The 18,928-nt window shown below is 48.2% G+C and overlaps 7 protein-coding genes across 7 annotated transcripts; 4 read left to right on the top strand and 3 right to left on the bottom strand.

Moving 5' to 3' along the window:
- Positions 1 to 754: 754 nt before the first annotated feature.
- On the bottom strand, positions 755 to 1,547 carry GGS22DRAFT_195564 (uncharacterized protein; the record flags this gene model as incomplete). The annotated part of the gene is made up of 1 exon (XM_047965688.1): positions 755 to 1,547. One exon carries the CDS (start codon positions 1,545 to 1,547, stop codon positions 789 to 791), a length of 759 nt encoding a protein of 252 aa, XP_047816678.1. The 3' UTR covers positions 755 to 788.
- Positions 1,548 to 2,384: 837 nt separating this feature from the next.
- On the top strand, positions 2,385 to 3,034 carry GGS22DRAFT_195566 (uncharacterized protein; the record flags this gene model as incomplete). Its single annotated transcript, XM_047965689.1, has 1 exon — positions 2,385 to 3,034. The coding sequence occupies exon 1, from the start codon at positions 2,393 to 2,395 to the stop codon at positions 3,032 to 3,034; it is 642 nt and encodes a 213-aa protein (XP_047816679.1). The 5' UTR covers positions 2,385 to 2,392.
- On the bottom strand, positions 3,033 to 4,438 carry GGS22DRAFT_168931 (uncharacterized protein). The gene has a single exon (XM_047962234.1). It carries the CDS (start codon positions 4,047 to 4,049, stop codon positions 3,198 to 3,200), a length of 852 nt encoding a protein of 283 aa, XP_047816680.1. The 5' UTR covers positions 4,050 to 4,438; the 3' UTR covers positions 3,033 to 3,197.
- A 473-nt stretch (positions 4,439 to 4,911) lies between these two features.
- Positions 4,912 to 9,399, top strand: GGS22DRAFT_190825 (putative glycosyl hydrolase, family 18; the record flags this gene model as incomplete). The annotated part of the gene is made up of 7 exons (XM_047965034.1): positions 4,912 to 5,531; positions 5,610 to 6,525; positions 6,584 to 6,604; positions 6,676 to 6,844; positions 6,933 to 7,345; positions 7,402 to 8,090; positions 8,154 to 9,399. 7 exons carry the CDS (start codon positions 4,912 to 4,914, stop codon positions 9,397 to 9,399), a joined length of 4,074 nt encoding a protein of 1,357 aa, XP_047816681.1.
- Positions 9,400 to 11,392: 1,993 nt separating this feature from the next.
- On the top strand, positions 11,393 to 13,589 carry GGS22DRAFT_168936 (cytochrome P450). Its single transcript, XM_047962235.1, has 6 exons — positions 11,393 to 11,595; positions 11,659 to 11,809; positions 11,874 to 11,933; positions 11,994 to 12,365; positions 12,432 to 12,659; positions 12,750 to 13,589. The coding sequence occupies exons 1-6, from the start codon at positions 11,533 to 11,535 to the stop codon at positions 13,445 to 13,447; spliced, it is 1,572 nt and encodes a 523-aa protein (XP_047816682.1). The 5' UTR covers positions 11,393 to 11,532; the 3' UTR covers positions 13,448 to 13,589.
- A 1,055-nt stretch (positions 13,590 to 14,644) lies between these two features.
- On the bottom strand, positions 14,645 to 16,303 carry GGS22DRAFT_41758 (uncharacterized protein). Its single transcript, XM_047967032.1, has 4 exons — positions 15,992 to 16,303; positions 15,898 to 15,917; positions 15,735 to 15,842; positions 14,645 to 15,678 (listed from the first exon to the last, which is right to left on the bottom strand). Exons 1-4 carry the CDS (start codon positions 16,224 to 16,226, stop codon positions 14,857 to 14,859), a joined length of 1,185 nt encoding a protein of 394 aa, XP_047816683.1. The 5' UTR covers positions 16,227 to 16,303; the 3' UTR covers positions 14,645 to 14,856.
- Positions 16,304 to 16,803: 500 nt separating this feature from the next.
- On the top strand, positions 16,804 to 18,917 carry GGS22DRAFT_41760 (putative efflux pump antibiotic resistance protein). The gene is made up of 5 exons (XM_047967033.1): positions 16,804 to 17,090; positions 17,167 to 17,300; positions 17,360 to 17,483; positions 17,544 to 17,750; positions 17,819 to 18,917. Exons 1-5 carry the CDS (start codon positions 16,927 to 16,929, stop codon positions 18,849 to 18,851), a joined length of 1,662 nt encoding a protein of 553 aa, XP_047816684.1. The 5' UTR covers positions 16,804 to 16,926; the 3' UTR covers positions 18,852 to 18,917.
- Positions 18,918 to 18,928: the final 11 nt, after the last annotated feature.

Consider the following 18,928-nt stretch of genomic DNA (forward strand, 5'->3'; position numbering starts at 1 on the left):
ACTTAAATTCCAATCTCAAATTATTAGATACCTCTTAGGCTAACTGGGAGAGACTTTCTTCTGATCACTCACGCTGTATTTATGATTGCATGCATAACACTTTTTAAGGCTTACGTGGGATTATAATTAAAGTACCTAGTTATCGTCTTTAATCGACTTCGGTAATAGCAAGACAAACCTAAGTTAACTTAAGCTTTCCAAGGTTATTGTCGAGAAGATCTTTACGAAACTGGGCGTTAGTGATTACTAACCTGGAAGTATAGGGGTCCTCCCCTATCTATAAAAACCGATTACATAATGGATTACGTAACATAAAACCAAGAATACTTCTCTAATTTTATTTCATTCTTGAGATTCATCTCAACCTAATCTGTTACAGCAAGATGAATTTCATACAGGAAGTCGTATTCAACTTCAAATTTTAGTTATGTTAACTTCGCGGAGTGTTTGAATTCGCGATCACGGAGCCTTCTACCTCTTCCACCCAAGGTCCCAAAACAAGTCCTGTTTCCGATCTAACAATCACATAGGCCTAAATGGAATCTGCGGTTGGTCTCTTCTCCATGGTAAATTTATTGGCGCTTCAAAGCTGATGTTGATTAGGTATTTAGTGCATAACGTATTGCTTAAGCAACCCCCCTTTGCCAGTTTCCTTCTATGACGCCCTGTATTAGTCAGCCAGATGTCTCAATGGCCATACAACCCATCATCGCCGGTTTTATATTTCGATTAGGGTTGTCTAAGTGCCCATATACAAGAAACAAGGCAGTTGAACCAATTTAAACCCTTCAAAACATCGCCAGTCTTTTTATTGCCCCCGATGACTGCGTTTCGCTGATAGTGGATCCCGTTGCCGAAGTCGTACTGGAGGCGCCACCGCTAGTAGTAGTAGCGGTAGTAGAAGCCGCGTTCTGTTCTGCCTTGAAAACATTGACTAATCCCTTGCCGCCACAGAACACCTTGCTGTCGCCGGCGCAGGGAGTGTTGCAGAGAGTCTGGTTGCTCGCCCACTCGCCGCCCACGTAGCTGCCGCACCAGCACTGGTTGCCCTCCTGCACGCCCGCGAAACTATATGCCTTGAGATAGCACGCGTCCTCACATTTAAGGACAGTTAAAGCTGAATCGCCGCCCTCGGGACTCAGGTTCTTCTCTAGGATGGGTAGCGCAGAATCCTCAACATAACAGCCCATGTCGGTCCAAGTGGTAGGGGACGGTCCCGGGGTGAACACAGAGGTAGAGGAGACTGTTGTTGTCGAGGAAGAAGATGTGGTGGTCGTGATTGTGTTGTTGATCTTCTCCAGGGTGACGATGCAGTACGATTGATAATCCCATGGCTGGCAGTCGAGACCAACAGACGGGTTCCATTCATGGAACTCCGCTGGGGTGATCCCGAACAGACTGCGTACATCTTCGCACGATTCTCCTTCGCTGTTGTTGTACCAATCAACACAGTCTTTAGCCGTATCTGGGTCCCATTGAAGAGTTGGCGTGGGAGTACCGCAGGCGCGTTGAAGCGCTGCGAGCAGAAACAACAGAGAGGACTTCATTGCAGCGTTTATTCAAACCCAATTGCTAGATGAGCCGACGAAGAAGAAGGTAAGAATAGTGGACGACGGACGACTGAGGAAAAACAGCAATCTAGCAACTACTAGAGTCGCGGGCAGAAATCGCGACTATAGGTATTCTCGTTTGCTTGCATCTTTTCTTCCTTCCTTCTTTTATCACTTGGCGCCAAGTGTAGCTCATTTTGCAAATCTATAACAGTATCGGTTGAGTTGTACGAAGGAGGTCTAGAGTGTAAGTTAAAAGCTTGAAGGATTTTGCCCCTGCGACGATACTTTGAAGTACCTATAGATTCTGGGGTTACAGTTATGCAGGGGAGAATTTAGTACCACGTGGTAGCTGGGGCCGCCTGTGCCGTAGCGGCTGTGAGGTGTTATTTGCTAAAGGGCCGACTGCTAGCTCTAGCTTCTATCACCTTTCCATGCCTTCGGCGCTGCGCTTTAAATTACCTAAGAAACGAAGGATCAATTAAGGTATTTTCGAATATTAGCCGATATACAGATTTTTACTATAATATCTGCCAAGAAACACGCCGCACTGGGTCTGCAACCAACAGTTTACCAACTATCGCAAGTCATTCGAGTTGATTCGATCTGGTACGACCAACATCCACATTACCACCCACATCATATGGATTAACTCATTACACAACGTAGGTAGGCAAGGTATTCCAACTGCTGACTATTTTATTAATAACCATCGGTAACCTTCAAAAGTTTCCTCCTTCCGCTTTCAGTCACGTGGCGTAGACTATCCTGTCTAAGTCTAGATTCTAGACTGTACCTGCGTCAAGCCCTGTTCTTCCAGCTGGACCTAGGAACCACCAACAATGTCCACCTTTCATCCATTTTCCCGCCTCCCAACCGAGCTTCGCCTGCACATTTGGGCCTTGGCAGTCGAACCTCGCATCGTAGAGCTTCGCGTCGTACCGGACGACTCGTCACAAGTCCAGAGACTAGTCTCGCTCACGCCGGCACCGGCGATAGTTCAAACCTGCCAAGAGTCTCGCAACCTAGGCTTGTACAAGCAGGCTTTTTCTGAGGTCACCGCCACCAAGGTTAACGTTGCTGCGGGAGCGGAGTCGCGCTATGTCTGGCTTAACTTGGATATCGATATGGTCTCTATTGGCAAAACGTCATTCGAGGTTTTCAAGCCCGTCGCATTATCCATCAAGCGACTAAGGTTCGAGCGAGAAAACTCCGACGAATATTTCTTCCACGTCGAAGTTAGAGAGCTGTGGGACTGGACGAACACGGAGGAAATCCATGTAGTTTGCGCGGATGGGATGGAGTCATGGCATAAGGCTTCCGAAGAGCACTTCTGGCCTTGCCCTTTAGAAAACCTATGGTTCTTCGACCCGGACGATGGTCGCATGATGAGAAGTATCGAGATGGAAAAGATGCTTGACGAGCAACAGGAGGAGTCATGGAGACGACATGAGGGGGCTTTTGAGAATGATGATGATGATTAGGCGTTTTAGCTAAGAGTTGGCTTATTGAGGGAAATCAATTATTGCATTATCTACAATCATATCGTCCTATATGACGTGTATAGTACAACTGTGCTATCCATCTGTTCAATTTTCTCATCCGCTGCCTCCAACATTTTCTACACAACTACGCCCAAATTACCCCTCAACGACAACTCTGACTCCTATCCGCCACCCGCTTATACGACTGTATCACCACACGGTGACTTCTCGCCTGGCTGTTACCCCCAACACCATAGAAACCCTTAAGAAAACCCTGAATCTTCTTATCGACATCCGGCACGCCCTTCGCCTTGGCTTGTGCGGCCGTCTCTCTCCAATCCACGGTCTCCCACGTTTCGCCGGTAGCAGGATTAGACCCACCCCCTACGCTCTCTGTCTTTATATCCATCGCGCCACCTAGCTGGGTCCTGGCTGCGTCAATGAGATGGGGCCCGTGGTCTCCGGCCCGCGACTCGCTGACTTTCTCCGTCGTCGTGTCGAAGCTGTCGAAGAGGTTTCGGTTGTCGCTGTTGCCCTTGTTCTTGTACGTCTTGTTGACTGTGTCGCCGACGCGCTTGATGTAGTCGTTGAACTCCCACGCGTCCTTCACGGCTACGTGGGGAGGGAAGTTGGGCACCTTCGGGTTCTTCCCCGGGGCGCTGGTGAACAGCTTGTAGCATTGCTTGGCCGTCCCCTCGGGGTCGAGCTTCCCGCTGGAATCGTTGACTGACCACCCGGTCGTGGTAGGCGCCTTTCCTAGGAACACCATCAGGTCGTCGAAGTTGCACCGGGTGCGTCCCGAGTTCTTCTTCGGCTTGCAGGCATTCCACTGCGTACACGATTTGGTCTTCGTGTCCGCTTTGGCGCACTTGAAGCCGATCGTCTGGTCGGCCTCGGCGTTGAGCCCGTCGATCTCGTAGGCGTTGAACAGCTGCACGCGTTCAAGGCAGCCTTGGTACCCTCCGGCCAAGACGGCGGAGAGGTGAGAAAGAACGAGAACGAGAGTAACTTTCATGGTTGCTGCTGCTGGACAAGACTCGACTGAGTAGAGAAGAAGTCGAGTCCCAGATGAAGCAATGGATGGGCGAAGGCGGATTATTGACGAGCTTGCTTCTGATTCCAGGACCCTCCTTCGAGCTGAAGTTCGAGGCGGGGCTGCATCTGATCAAGTTCTGCTAGAAGTAGAACTGGATCTGTATACGCCATGTTACCGCATAATCTTAATCTCCTGTCTACTAGGTCATTGTGTTAATGGTCACCTGTAATGACTAAAGCCACAATGTCAGCGAGGTGAAAATTTCGCCTCTTGGCGATAGTTTAGTCTGCGGCGCATAAGACTTCGTGCATAGATGCCGAATGCAGCAGGTGAATCGGGATCTCGAGATCCGTTGGCGAGGCCTGTATACTCCACGAGCTCGCTTGCACATTAGCCGCGTTAGGTAGGGCAGACCAATCAGGGTCTTTTAGCTCATTCCAGGATTCTAGCCTCATTCCTTCGCCGCATTTTTTTGATCTGGCGATAATTCATTTGTTAAACCCCTGTCGATGGGGCTAACTATATCGGAGATGAGGGTACTTGGGTATACAAAACCGCGGATTTGTGGACCTGAAGGATCTGGTGGAACAACCTCAACCCATGTATTCGCCAAGGCTACTATCACCGGCCTTGTTGTCGATACCTTGAGCCGCTTGAATGCATGAGCCCCGCCATACAAAGTTCACTCAGCTCAACCTCCCCTTACCTCGTGCCAAGCTCGCCTATTCCTAGCCGCTTTTGCTTCTCGCATCCGCCTTATAGATATTTTCCTCCCTCGTGTGCCAGAGAGTCAGATGCTTTCATCCCCTCAGCGAACCTACTTGCGTAGTGCCATGCCATCATGAGGGCTTCTTTACTTGTCCCTTTGGCCATCTTGGCTTCCGAGGCTTTTGCATCGCAGTCTCATATCGAAATCCCCCGCCGAGATGCAGATGCCGCAGAAATTGAGTCGTGGTTCGCCACGGCCCAGCGAGCATCGCTTGATACAAGCAAGAAGTGCCCTGTATCCTGTAGCGAAACCAAAGATAGCAGCTCCAGTACGGAATGGTACTTGTTTCCGGATGCTGCAGAGTTGGCGTCATGTAACGAGACTATGCTACTCAACATGGCCGTCAAGACCACAGCCGAAGACCAAGCAACATCTACGGCTATCCGGGCGTGCACAGCCGACTATGACTCGGGAGTAAAAGCTGCATTCGTTGCGGACGAGAACAAGGCATCCCTCTGTGTGACGTCTAATCGCGTCCTGGAGGAAGGCTCCGTCTACATGCACGAAGCACAAGTTGGAAGCAATGCTGCTGCGTTCTCTGTCAACCATCTCCTTGCTGCTGGAAATCAGATTTCCCGCCATCTTGCATTACAAGTGCCCTCTTGTGTTGACAACGCAATCGAATTCGCATATTCCCAATCAGCAGCCATTGGCGTCTTTGCCGGAGTGGAGGTTCATCAGCACGGAATAACGTAAGTACGCCAGGGGTTTGAACTTCTTCAGCCCATGAATTTCTCTCTGGGGGCCAAACCACTAACATAGTATTATAGCTCGGATGTTCTCGAAAATTTGCTGAAATACGCAGAGGAGAAGGCCATCTCCAAACCCACTATCGTCCAGCTATGCGGTTCAGATGGTCGCGGCGCGGATTATAGCCTTGGTATTGTCACTGCTGGCGTCGCGAATCTTCCCTTCATCCAAGAGGCTGTCAAGACATGGTCCGAGGGAGAATGTGTCGCGGAGCCGGGTGCGGGAGAGTCTTGGATGTCGGTCACTCTGCGTGTTCCCTCTCCCGTTGAGGCTACATCAAACAGTACCACCAATTCGACGACATCATCTAGCACCACGCCCGCAAGCCTCAAGGCAAGGTCGCTCCTTGACAAGAGAGCCGACTGCAAAACAACCAAAGTCCAATCCGGAGATGGATGCTGGGCCGTATCCAACAGATGCGGGATCAGTCAGGCTGACCTAGAGAAGTACAATCGCGCGAACCTCTGCAGCACCCTCATCCTCGATGAGATCGTCTGTTGCAGCAGCGGCACTCTACCTAGCACGATACCACCAGGAAACTCGGACGGCACGTGCAAGACAAGAACCGTGGTGTCTGGCGACAGCTGCGGCTCGCTAGCATCCAAGTGCGGTATCAGCGCGGCGGATTTCATGAAAGTGAACACCAAAACCAATCTATGCTCGACCCTAGCCGAGGGCCAACAGGTCTGCTGCACGGCCGGCTCGAAGCCGGACTTGAAGCCCAAGCCCGATGCCGATGGCTATTGCGCCACATACACGACTGTAAAGAATGACTACTGCGCTAAGATTGCGGCGGCTCGTGACCTGACCGTGAAGGACCTGGAAGACTTCAACAAGAAGACGTGGGGCTGGAATGGCTGCGAGGACGGAAAGCTCCTGTCTGAATTCAACATGTGCGTGAGCACGGGAAGCCCGCCCATGCCAATGAATGTTCCTGTGAGTACTTTCTTGCCTGCTTCTCATAGGGATCTTGACTAATGAGAATCTCTAACAGAACGCTGTTTGCGGACCAACGGTAAGAAAACGATCTCCTCGCTACTATATGTAGCTATTATGCCATTACCTAGGCTAACATGATATGTAAAGGTGAATGACACAGCACGGCCGTCCGCAGGAACCGACTTGAGCACACTCAACCCGTGTCCACTCAATGTTTGCTGCAATATCTGGGGCCAGTGTGGTATGACGGATGACTTCTGTGTTAAGAAGGATTCGGAGACCGGTGCGCCCGGAACCTCGGGTGCAAAGAACGGATGTAAGTTGCGCTGTCTCCAGTTGAATTGTTTCATCGAGACCCCGGGAGTCATGCTTTGAGAGAAAATCGAGCTGACTTTGGATATTAGGTATCAGCAACTGCGGTAGAGATATCATCAAAGGAAGTGCGCCGGCTGAGAAGATCAAGGTTGCGTACTTTGAGGCTTGGAACCACAACCGCGAGTGCTTGACCATGGATGTCGACCAGATCGACACAGATGCCTACACCCATATTCACTTCTCCTTTGCCGATATCACGGCGAATGACTTCGCAGTTGATATCAGCAAGGTCCAGGAGCAGTTCGACATCTTCAAGGGCATGTCAGGCGTCAAGAAGATCATCTCGTTCGGTGGCTGGGATTTCAGCACGCTCCCCGGGACTTTCAACATCCTCCGTACCGCCGTCCAGCCTGGTAACCGCGACAAGTTCAAGAAGAATCTCATTGCATTCGTCAATGATAACAATCTTGACGGTATCGACCTCGACTGGGAGTATCCTGGAGTGAGTGACCCAAGACCTTTTTTTCTGCTTTCCCGGACTAATGAGTAAATGCATAGGCCCCTGATATTCCCGACATCCCCAGTGACGACCCCGTCAATGGTAAGAATTACTATGAATTCTTATCGGATCTCAAGAAATCCATTGGCTCTTCCAAATCGGTTTCATTTGCGGCACCAGCATCCTATTGGTACCTCAAGGCATACCCTATCAAGCAAATGGCTGCGGCCCTCGATTACATCATCTATATGACGTACGATCTTCATGGCCAGTGGGATTACGGTAACAAGTGGTCTTCTCCTGGTTGCGAGTCTGGTAACTGCCTGAGGTCCCACGTCAACGAGACGGAGACCAAGGATGCCCTTTCTATGATCACCAAAGCCGGCGCCGCCTCAAACAAGGTCGTCGTAGGCGTGGCCAGTTACGGTCGATCGTTCAAGATGGCCGAAGCGGGTTGCGACTCTGAGACTTGCCTGTTCACAGGCACGAACCGCATATCCAACGCCGCCAAAGGACGCTGTACTGACACTGGTGGCTACATCTCCAATGCCGAAATCGACGAGATCATCCAAAGCGGCAAAGTTACTAAGCAATGGAAGAAAGAAGGCTCCAACATATTAGTTTACAACGACACGGAGTGGGTAGCCTACATGGACGACGACATGAAGAAGTCTCGGGCCGAGTTCTACGATTCGTACAACTTTGCGGGCACCACCGACTGGGCCGTGGATCTGCAGTATTTCGCAGAGTAAGTACCACCGCCCTCCTCGCACGCTTCCTGTTTTCTTTCGTAGGTACTAACGATGTCTAGTGGAAGCGGCGGTGACGACTACGACGATGATTACGAGTATGAAATCGACGAGGCCTATTGGACTCCGTGCCAAGCCTCATACAGCACGCTCGACCAGCTCGACCAACGTAAAGACTCGACTCCCGCACACTGCATCGAGCAGTACCTCCTAGACATCCAAGTCGCAACTCTAGAAGCAGCACTAAACAAGTACGAGAAGCTTATCGCCGACGGCTACGACCACAAGTTCTCGATCTACGAGAAATACGTCACAGCCCAGGTCCCGGGCCAAGTCGACCACTTCATGGCCAGCGACAAGGTGCAGAACTACTTCACCTGCAAAGAGACCAAGGACATCACATGCTGCAGCAGCTGCCGGTATTCCAACTGCGTCGACACCTGCGTCAAAGGCAGCGACTGCAAGAACGGGCGAGGCACAATCGACATCAAGTGTCCACAGATGGAGACCCAGAAATCGATGCTAGACGGCACGGCGATCCCCAACGCGACATTCACGCTCAAAGACGCGGACGGGTTCTGGAAGGACATCGGCGACGAATTCGGCATCGACGAATCATGGATCAAATTCGGCCGACGCCTAATGCGCGTCAACAACGGGTGCCAGTACGCCGGCGAGAAAGTAAACGAGTGCCAGGACAAGCAGAACAACTTCTTCTACAACTACCCCCTCGCGGACAAAGTAAGCGTCTACAACCCCAAAGAGGTAATCGGCGACTCCTTCCCCAAAGCGACAGACATGCTCGACCGCTTCAAAACCGTGCGCATGTACGGGAACTGGGACGATCTAATGGAGCTCACGGACCTCGTGGACGCGACCTCTCTACCGGGCTACTCGACCGAAGAAGCCGTAGCCAGCATGGAGAAGATCGTCGAGCAAGCCGGGGAAATCGAGAAAAAGCAGCGCGAAGAGTTCATCCTGAACTTCATCACCGGCCTACTCTTCTGGATCCCAATCGTAGGCGAGGCCATCGGCGCCGCGGGAATGACGACGGTGCGCTCTCTCCTCCGCCTCATCGGCTCGACGGGCGACGCGGGGCTCGCCGTCTACGATATCGTGAATAACCCCGAGAACGCGTTCATGGCCGTGTTCAGCTACCTTGCTGGCGCGGGGCTCGGACGCGCTGGGTTTAGGAACGCGGCGAATTCGAGGAGGGGGCTGAGTTCGTCTGAGTATGATAGTCTGGGGGGCGTTAAGACGAAGTTGGATTTGGTGCAGAATATTCGGGGGAATATATGTCCAAGGTGAAGAGGTGGTTTGTACCCTTAAGAGGTCAAGGCGGGGATCTTGTCGGAGCTTAGGAAAACCTCGGGTTTAGCGGGTTTGCTTAGGTGGTTTGGCAAGGCAAAGCGAAGTCAATCCTTAAAAGTTAAATAAAACGTTCTTATGTTCTATATGATCCATCGAGAATACTGTACCCGTGGTGCCTATTGGGAGGTATCTAGTATGGTGAAACTGATTGAATCTATCGTGAAGTTGTTGTAGGAATGATGAGTTGGAGTTGCGGGCTATCCCACCCCGGTGCTATCTACTACGGCGGTGCACAGGGCTCAGAAGGCAAAAACCCGATTTTCATATATACATCCACACCTTTGTAAAATCAACACCCTAAATTCGTATATCGAAGTTTTGAATACATGATACACCTAAGTTAAAGCGCCCATAACTTTATTAATACATTAGCTAGAAGCTTATAACCAGTACCATTATATAGCCTGAAGTCCATAGAATATATTTGTATATAATGCATTGTTTGTAAGCTGTGTTTATATGGTGAAATAGGGCTACAAAAGTATTTGGGTAAGTATTTAAATGAAAAAAAGAAAACTTACTCATGCAGGGAATGTACAAGACTAAGAATTTTTGAATCATTATAATTGGTTGATTTCTTCACCGCCAAGACGCTAATATATTCGATCCGGATTCCCCGAAATATGATTGGTGGGCCCCTTTATATAACCCGCATATTACACGTGATAACTGGTAATCTATGCAATATGGAAGTTATGCAAATATAATGCACGTAATACCCCGCCTTCAACGCTAATAATAAAGCTACACGTGACACCCCTCATGAAAACCACTCCAGCAATTGATCAATGTTAATTGATAAATACGGGCTATAAAGGGATTGAAACTGGTATATATTTATATCATTACAATCACGATAATCTAAGCTATCGTTGAAGCCTACTTTTGATTAAATGCACGCTGCTTTGATCAAGTTATATAAGCTTTTATGTAAAAGTAGCTTATCTGATAGCTTATCTAAGAGCTACAAGGGTTTATTGCGGCTTAATTCAATAAAGAGCTTTTACACACCCCTGATCAGGAGTATGTCTAATCAAGTTTTGGTTTTTGCCTTCTGAGCCCTATGCACCGCCGTAATCTACAGAAGTCCGACGGCAGAACCCAATAGGGTGCGATTAGTGGCGTTAAAACTGTATTCACACCGTATTTTGCCGCCAATACCAGGGATTTAGCAATATTTAGCACGAAGGTTATATGGTCTTAGTGGTCGATTATAGTGAATGGTCTCAATTGTCAGTTGAAATAGGTACTGTAGAGCCCTAGAAGTCTACAGGTAGGTGGTGTTCTTTTAGCCTGTTTAAAGGTAGGGGATGTTTGATTTTTGCAACAACAGCTTAAAACAAAGCCTTATAACTTACGTACAACACAGCTAATATTGTATGATTCATCAGGTATGAAATCAGTTTTTGGACTAAAAACCTAAGCTATCGGATAAGTCGTATTAGTATCTAGACTGAATTGGTAATCGTTGCTTGGAAGCTGTTGTTAACCTTAGAAGCAAAAGGCTAAAAGCTCTTAACGGCACTGAGTTACAGGGGGTTTGGTGGTAAAATATAATGTGTGCATAATATAGACGCCACTAATGAGACCTTATTTTCTAAGCCATTCGGGGTCGTTACTGGAATTCATAAGAATAAGTATTCTTATAAACATATTTCAATATAACAATTGAAAGGTTGTAATTTCCTTTATCTTCATAATAACGTCCCATTATGTTTTATTATGAAATACCAGGCATGGAAATTAATAACGATGGTGGAGGTGGGGGTTGGACGAGGCGAGGGCGAACAGATGCTGGAAGTACAGGTACGTAGTACCAGGAAGATAGCACATATGCATAATCTGACAGGTCGTTTCTCTGCAGTTGGTACCTACTACCTACCTACCTAATAGGTACCTAGGTAGTAAAGGCTGGAACACTTTAGAAGCCGACCCGATCACAACCTTGGAATCAATTTGACCTTAGCCTTCTGTCGCTATTTTTGCCCAGGCAATCTACCCATAGCTCGTTGTCGTCGAGATTCTGCTGTTTTTTTATATTCCATCTTGAATTAATTCAGATTTAACAGGATGGGGATATTTGATATATCGCCCTTAGTGGCACTTTATGCCTTTGGTGCCGCGATAACACTGGTAATTCGATCTTCCAGAACAATCTTCTAACACAACCATGGCTAAGGAATCGCATCTTGGCAGGGACTCTTTGTTTTTAGTTACCGGCTTACTCTCCATCCTCTGAGGGACTATCCTGGGCCTTTCGTCGCCCGATTCAGTGATGGCTATGGTGGCTATCACGCGATCAAGAAGCGTCTTCATCTCGCCACGTATTACGACCATCTGAAATACGGTGTGCTTTCTTGACGCGCCAATGCACTAGGTATATGATAACCTCTAACGGGTATTCCAAATAGGATCAGTAGTTAGACAAGCGCCAAATCGTCTAGTATTCAATACAGCGACCGCACTGCGAGGTAAGGAGACCTAGCCCCTTTTCATCCCGGAGATGCACTTCATAATAACTCTTCGCATAGATATCTACCTTAACACGGGGATAAACAAAGCCGACGTCTACAAGCTAACGCAGTTCAATCCGCAGAAGAACATCTTTGGCACATTAGACAGGGAACGTCACCGACAGAAGCGGAAGGTCTATGGCCAGGTCCTCTCCGACCGGTCGTTGCGTATTTTTGACCCTATCATGAGTAAAGAGATTGATGTCTTTTTACGACTACTACTAAGAACCAGTTCCGAGACTATGAATATGACACCATTATGCGAACGCCTCACCACCGACGTTGCCGGCCAGTTGGCCTTCGGCCAACCGCTCAATACTCTAACAGCCGCGAAAAATAGGATATTTCCTCGAGCGATGATTTCCATGAACGGGCTAGTTAATATATTCAGTATGTGTCATTATCCCCCCCTTTTTATACTAGTTATGAGAAAAAAGGAGATTGATTATTTCGCAGTGGCCTGGCCAGCGGTATCCAACACCTGGCCGATCATCAGGCGGCTTAACAGGAAAAACGGGGAGTCGTTTAGCGGCACTCTACGGGGCATAATTCAGGGGCGCACAGCCCTAGCCAAGGACGCTAAGCACGACTTCTACTCTATCGTGACAACTGACGATAACCTCGAAGGCGAGGGTCTTAGACATAGCGAATTATGGGCTGAGGCTTCATTTATTCTTCCAGCGGGTGCGTTATTTTCTATTTTTTTTCACGGTGTTTTGGAATCTTGCGCATCCAGCCAGGCTTTTCGCGTTGACGCAGTTCCACTGTCTTTAGGCGCTACTACACTATCTGCCGCCCTCAGCGCCCTGTTCTTTTACCTTTCGCGCCACCCAACTGTCTACGCTCGGCTCGCTGCAGAAATCCGCACAACTTTTGCCAATAATATCATTCAAAACGGACCACAACTATCTGGTTGTAAGTATCTTCGCGCTGTAATTGACGAGACCATGCGGATGTCACCGCCTTTCGTTGGCACATTCTGGCGCGAACCGCATGCTTCTTACACGGAGCCGTTCGTGGTTGATGGACATGTGATACCGCGAGGTATTGCCGTTGGTGTGAATCCTTACTGTGTGATGCACAACGAGGCTTACTTTCCCGAGCCATTTGCGTTCCGGCCAGAAAGATGGCTAGGACCAGAAGATGGGGCTGTGGAAGAGGATCAAGCAAGAGCGACGATGCGAGCGGCTTTTGCGCCGTTTGCGCTTGGGGATACGGGGTGTCTCGGCAAGGCGATGGCCTATAATGAGATGAGTTTGGTGATAGCTAAGACCTTATGGTACTTTGATTTCGAGAAGGCTCCTGGTGAGGCGGGTAAGCTCGGAGAAGGGGTGCCTGGAAATATGGATGGGAGACATAGGGTGGACGAGTATCAGCTTCTTGATCTCGCGGTGGCGGATCATGATGGCCCGAACTTGGTGTTCAAACCAAGGGGTGAGTACTGGAAGGCTTTGATTGATGACGAAGAATAGGTAGGCTTGAGTTGTATTCCATGGGAGATGTGTACTTGGTAAGGAAGGGTCCAATATGTTCCGTTCTCAGCTTGGCTTTGGTAATGTAGATCTACTTAGGTTAAGGGTCCTGTTTATTTTGATACAGAATGGCGTCGTAAAACGTCCTCCATGTGCTGATCCTACCTGTCTGTGAGCCTATATGCCCCCCGCCCCGCCTGAAAGACCGCATGTCCTACTGTAACTTACATGTGCGGTGGTAGACGCAGGCTGTGTAACACAGGAGATAGTTCTTGTTGCATTCTGATATGAGCACTTACACTCAACTTAAAGTGGTGTACCAACCTTTAGGCTTTAGTTCTTAAGCCGGTGTGTCGTAGAGTCGAGGTACTGCTGTTACACAACCTTTATTAAATGCTACACTTAGGTAAAGACACTTACCTCCAGATTACGACGTATTCATTTTGCGTACTGGTCATTGGCTGCCTTCTCACATGATGCAATTGGGTGGGCGATGCTCGTAAGGTCTTCATTGGGTGTCGTTCAAAGCCTAGAGGTGGCATTCGACGTAGAATCGTCCGCCAAGAAGATGTTATCTGCCATCGGTTAGGAGCTGAAGCGGGATATGCATCTCTCATCCACGTGGGGTTACACAACAATTGCAGTACTATCTGTAGCTTCGAAGGAATGCATGGGTGCCACGGTAGCTACTTACCTACTTAAGTAGGTATGTTTCCGCGAGCTGCAGCCTTATGCTAGTGGTCGTTGCAACGAGACGAATGCCTGGAATCGCATCGTCAACCTTCACGATGAACTACCGAGGTTTGGGCGTACCAAAAAAAACTTGTTATTGAAACCTCTTTGATATATGAAGACGATGCTAAGAGTTGAATGTAACTACCGCCCATCGTGAAATGAGCAACACTCTATTTGCTACGCCGCTTGAGTTATTCGTAATATTTTCAAATGGTAGGTTCAATGATGCAAGTTGGGGGCGTCTTCAAGTCCCGCGTGTTGAATTATTCATTTTGCGTTTAAGGGTTATTTTCATATGCCATATTTATCATCATACGGGAAGTTTACGAAGAAATTATGTAATTAACATACTTACGTAATGTTTACTTACATAATTGCTTATATCAGCGCGTACATCATCATTTTCACTCGCAAACACTTAGGTAATTATTACGTAAGACCATATTCGATTTGTAGTAAATCATCAATTTCTTCTCAAAGTTACAACTCTCCTAAGACATAGCTAATATACGACTTATAGAAACAAACCCTTCGTTCCCATCCTATTCCCGGATTCTCGTTTGTGAATCAATAAAAAAACCCCTAATAACTTGGTCCTTGCCTAATATACAACACTAATTTATCTGGATGTAAACCTCAGTCGTCGTTACTATCACCGTATCTTAAAGACAGATTTACTGAGCCTGACCTGGCAAGGGCGGAAGCTGATCCTGAGTTGCTTCATTGCCTTTGCGAGAATTGGCACGTACAAGCTTCAGTTCCGCTTGGCTGGTGACTGGGCCATATTCGTCCGTCATACCATACACATGCGCATTGCGCTGCTTTCTGGCAGTGGAAGACCATCCACTCTGATTTTTGGAACGAATACTAGACTTCTGACTTCGCTGTGTTGAAAGGCTTATCCAAGAGCGCATCATTTGTACCCCCTCGAATATGGGCCCTTGATCTGCGAAGCTCTTGGGTAATGAGGGCAGACAGAAGACCAGCAATACGCAGGTCACCTCGGGAAACGTCCAGAGTATAACAGGAGCCACGGTGTAAGTTGCGTCGGCATCATAGTCGATGAGGAATGTTGTGACGAGACGGCCAATAGCGCACACGGTGGCTAGAACTCCAACGGAGAAGATCAAGGAGATACCAGCCTTGCGAGAAGTAGTCATCTGCAAAGTCCAGATAATCCGCTGAGGCAGTAGCAAGATGAGTAAGTCCATGATGACGTTGAAGAAGGCAGTAAAGAGGCCGAGTGCTTTCCGGTTGATACAAACTCCCGGAATCCAAGGGTAGTATATGCTTTGGTGTGGGATACAGGTGATGGCTGAGCTGATGATGCTAGATATGTAGAGGAGGATGTTGAGCACGATCATCAGATAACTACACCAGTAGAAGACCCTGTTGGTGCGGTGAGGCGAGAAGATGCGGACCCACTCAAGCAAGATAGCTGATTTCGCGAAGAGCAGAGATGCGGAGTAGGAAATAGTGAGGCCGAAGGTGAGACCCTGTGTCGCCACAGTCAGCTAGATTTACTCCTAACTTCACCATAGGTAAGACAAACCGGGGCTATGTGGACCATATCCTTCAGTTGAATATTCCACTGATGCACGAAAAAGCCTGCGTTGTGAAGGAAGTCTAGATAGACCCAAGCTAGGACTGCGTAGGAACCCTAGGTATGTATCATCAGTATAGGGGTTAGGGGAAGGAATATGCTGCCGACTTACAAATGCAAGTAGACCTAGGTCTAAACAGCAGGAAAGTTTTATCAGTATGGAAACCATATCAACTGTTAAGTATTCGGAATAGGTAGGCACATACAATCCTGTAATTGTACTCTCTTCATGACAAAGGTTCGCGAATACGCACGTCCTATGGCCGCCATCGTCGAGAGGAACAAGCACACAACAAGCACGGCGATAGCCTGACCATTCCGATTCGGCGGGTTCTTGAAAACGGGGGTTACACCATCCGGCGGTGCTAGAGCCGGCCCGTCCAAGATCTGCTGCTGCAAAGCAGGCGGTAAGTTGGGAAAATTGAATATGATACTCGACATTTTTGCTCAAGTTCGTGTTGGACAAAGAATTTTCACCCCCGAGGGAAATAAGATGGCAGAACTTGTCTTAATACTTCATCATGTATGTGTGGCAGGAATAGACAAGTTTTCATAAAACAGGTTGATGGAATCCGACCACGCTGTTGGTCTAGAATCTCTTTGGAACTTTCCTTGGCTGGCTTACTGCTGCTATCGCATTTAATTCCCCTTCTGTGCGTCTGCGTACCAATGAAGAAGCTATCGGTGGTCGTCTACTGGATACCTACATAGGTAGTGGGGGTGACATCGGAATCCTTCTAGTTTTGTGTTCTATATTATACGCCAAGATGTGGCATATAATTGTGACGTTGAAATAGACTGCAGGTTCGGGGTAGCTATCTGCATGGCGGGCTGTGCCGCACGGTTATACCTACTCACTGCATATCAACATGGAGGTAGTATCGTAGTTCATTGTACAGGTACTGGAGCCTAATGGTACAATCCGGATAGACTTTCGAGCTTTCCGGTATATACGGCAACGCGAATTTAAGGCCGATAGTCGATCCAATAAGTACGCCAACGAGCTAAAATCTTACACTTCCAAGCCTTTTTCATACCCTGTATCTATCTATCTCTTCATTGATCTCATATCTCTTTCTGACTGGCTAGTCGACTATAGGATATTGCTTCTCCTGAATCTACCTGGAGATATACACTAACCATGAGCTCCGATGAAAATGTTGGCCTGGCTGCATCGAAGAAAGTCGACGATAGCATTGTGGAAAAGACAGGAACATGTTCTCCAGTATTGACTGGCTCGGTCGAGGTTGATGATCGAATCATCGTTTATCTTCATGGGATTCGGTTTGCGATGCTTGCTACCTTGTTAGTCTGCCTGCTGACACACCCCCTGTCCAACCCCCGATCCTTTTGGTGTTGCGGCTAACTAATGGGGGTATAGGATAGGGATCATGGTATTCATAGTGAGCATCGAAGGAAGCATCGCCGCTACCTCACTCATCACTATCACCAGCGACCTTGGTGATTTTGAACGAGTTAGTTGGATTTTATCAAGTTATCAACTGGGATTTGTTGGTGAGTTAGGCCTCTTTCGGGTTCTACCTATTGTATCTAGTAATAACCCTCTTAAACAGCCCTCATCGTCATTGCTGCCAAACTGAGCGACCTCTTTGGTCGTAAGCCCATCATCGCTGGCTTAATCGTCGTATTCACCGCCTTCTCGGCGGGCTGTGCCTCTGTACACACTATGACACAACTGTGAGTCGTTTGATTCAGATGGATATATTGTGTCAAAACTCTAATCTTCAACTCCACTAGAATCGTGATGCGCGCATTTCAAGGGCTGGGTGCTGGTGGCTGCTACACACTCACTTCCATTCTTATCGTCGATTCTGCGCCGCCTGAAAAGTACGGCAAATATGTGTCTTTCGCGGGTATGGCCATTGCCATGGGGGCGGTGCTGGGTCCCATCTTTGGAGGTGCCATTACCGAACACACGACTTGGCGATGGATATTCTGGTTCAAGTAAGTTATTCTTACTAGGTGCCATCCACTAAAAGAAAATTTATCTCTAACCCCTGACTTCTGTTTAGCGTACCCGTTGGCGGATTTGCCCTATTTCTTACGCTACTCGGCATGCCAAGAGATTTCCCTTACAACGATCAGGGGCGCCGCCACCGATCGATTAACGATATCTATACAACGATTTGGACTAAAATCGACTTTCCGGGATCTATGCTGCTTCTGGGTGCAGTATTATCTTTCACTGCTTGCTTTCAAGAGGCCGACTCTCGATTTCCATGGAAATCCGCATATGTCATCACGCTTCTGATCACTTCGGTGGTGCTTTCCATCATACTTCTACTATGGGAACGCCGCGTCACGCTGGCCGGTAAAACTCGTGAACCGGTGCTCCCGTGGCGGTTCTTTACGAACCGCGTCATGGTATCCATCATACTTGTGATGACCCTTGTGGGTGCGCCAATGAGTGTAACAACTTTTCAGTTACCTCAAAGATTCCAGCTTGTCAATGGCCTTTCAAGCCTCGATGCTGGTTTACGGCTCTTACCATATGGTCTCATGTTCTCAGCTGGCTCGATGGTTGGCACCACAGTTGCAAGCAAGCTGAAAATACCGGCGATATACATGTTGTTTGTGGGATCTGGTTTACAGATCATTGGCTATGCATTCCTCAGCACTTTAGATACAACACTGCAAATCAATCCTAAGGTATATGGTTACCTTATTCTGTCTGGATTCGGTTGCGGCATCACATTCATAATGGCATATATCACAGTTCCTTTTACAGTCACTGAATTTGATAAGGCGGTGGGACTAGCGTCTGCAAACCAGTTCAGGACTATGGGGAGTGCTATGGGGCTAGCCATTGCTACGTCTGTCTTCAATGGTTACACCTTGCCTCGATTTGCTGGTCTTGGAATTCAGGACCCTGCTGCCGACCTCATTACTGGACAGCAGTTTCTACCTGCGGCTTTGCAAGATGAGGGCCGGCTAATCCTGTCTGAGGGATACAATCGTCAAATGACGGTTCTTTGTGCGTTTTCAGCGGCACAGATACCGGCAGCGCTACTGATGTGGAAGCGAAAACAAATGGTCATCGCATAGAAAATGATATTGCTTATCTACCTAGGTACATACCTAGGCAACTAGGTATGTAATTTGTATTCTCAGGTACTTTCATA

The sequence above is a fragment of the Annulohypoxylon maeteangense genome, assembly GCF_022496945.1.
Source record: "Annulohypoxylon maeteangense strain CBS 123835 unplaced genomic scaffold GGS22scaffold_14, whole genome shotgun sequence".
Taxonomy (NCBI): Eukaryota; Fungi; Ascomycota; class Sordariomycetes; order Xylariales; family Hypoxylaceae; genus Annulohypoxylon; species Annulohypoxylon maeteangense.

What these genes read in the sequence shown, in the direction of transcription:
- GGS22DRAFT_168931 (XM_047962234.1), bottom strand. Translation starts at nt 4,049, where the DNA reads ATGAAAGTTACTCTCGTTCTCGTTCTTTCTCACCTCTCCGCCGTCTTG.
- GGS22DRAFT_168936 (XM_047962235.1), top strand. Translation starts at nt 11,533, where the DNA reads ATGGGGATATTTGATATATCGCCCTTAGTGGCACTTTATGCCTTTGGT. An exon ending in CGGGCTAGTTAATATATTCA is followed by an intron (nt 12,366 to 12,431) that starts GTATGTGTCATT and finishes ATTATTTCGCAG; the next exon opens with TGGCCTGGCCAGCGGTATCC. An exon ending in TTCATTTATTCTTCCAGCGG is followed by an intron (nt 12,660 to 12,749) that starts GTGCGTTATTTT and finishes CACTGTCTTTAG; the next exon opens with GCGCTACTACACTATCTGCC.
- GGS22DRAFT_41758 (XM_047967032.1), bottom strand. Translation starts at nt 16,226, where the DNA reads ATGTCGAGTATCATATTCAATTTTCCCAACTTACCGCCTGCTTTGCAG. An exon ending in ACCTAGGTCTACTTGCATTT is followed by an intron (nt 15,843 to 15,897) that starts GTAAGTCGGCAG and finishes ATACATACCTAG; the next exon opens with GGTTCCTACGCAGTCCTAGC. An exon ending in ATATGGTCCACATAGCCCCG is followed by an intron (nt 15,679 to 15,734) that starts GTTTGTCTTACC and finishes GTGGCGACACAG; the next exon opens with GGTCTCACCTTCGGCCTCAC.
- GGS22DRAFT_41760 (XM_047967033.1), top strand. Translation starts at nt 16,927, where the DNA reads ATGAGCTCCGATGAAAATGTTGGCCTGGCTGCATCGAAGAAAGTCGAC. An exon ending in TTATCAACTGGGATTTGTTG is followed by an intron (nt 17,301 to 17,359) that starts GTGAGTTAGGCC and finishes CCTCTTAAACAG; the next exon opens with CCCTCATCGTCATTGCTGCC. An exon ending in CGATGGATATTCTGGTTCAA is followed by an intron (nt 17,751 to 17,818) that starts GTAAGTTATTCT and finishes ACTTCTGTTTAG; the next exon opens with CGTACCCGTTGGCGGATTTG.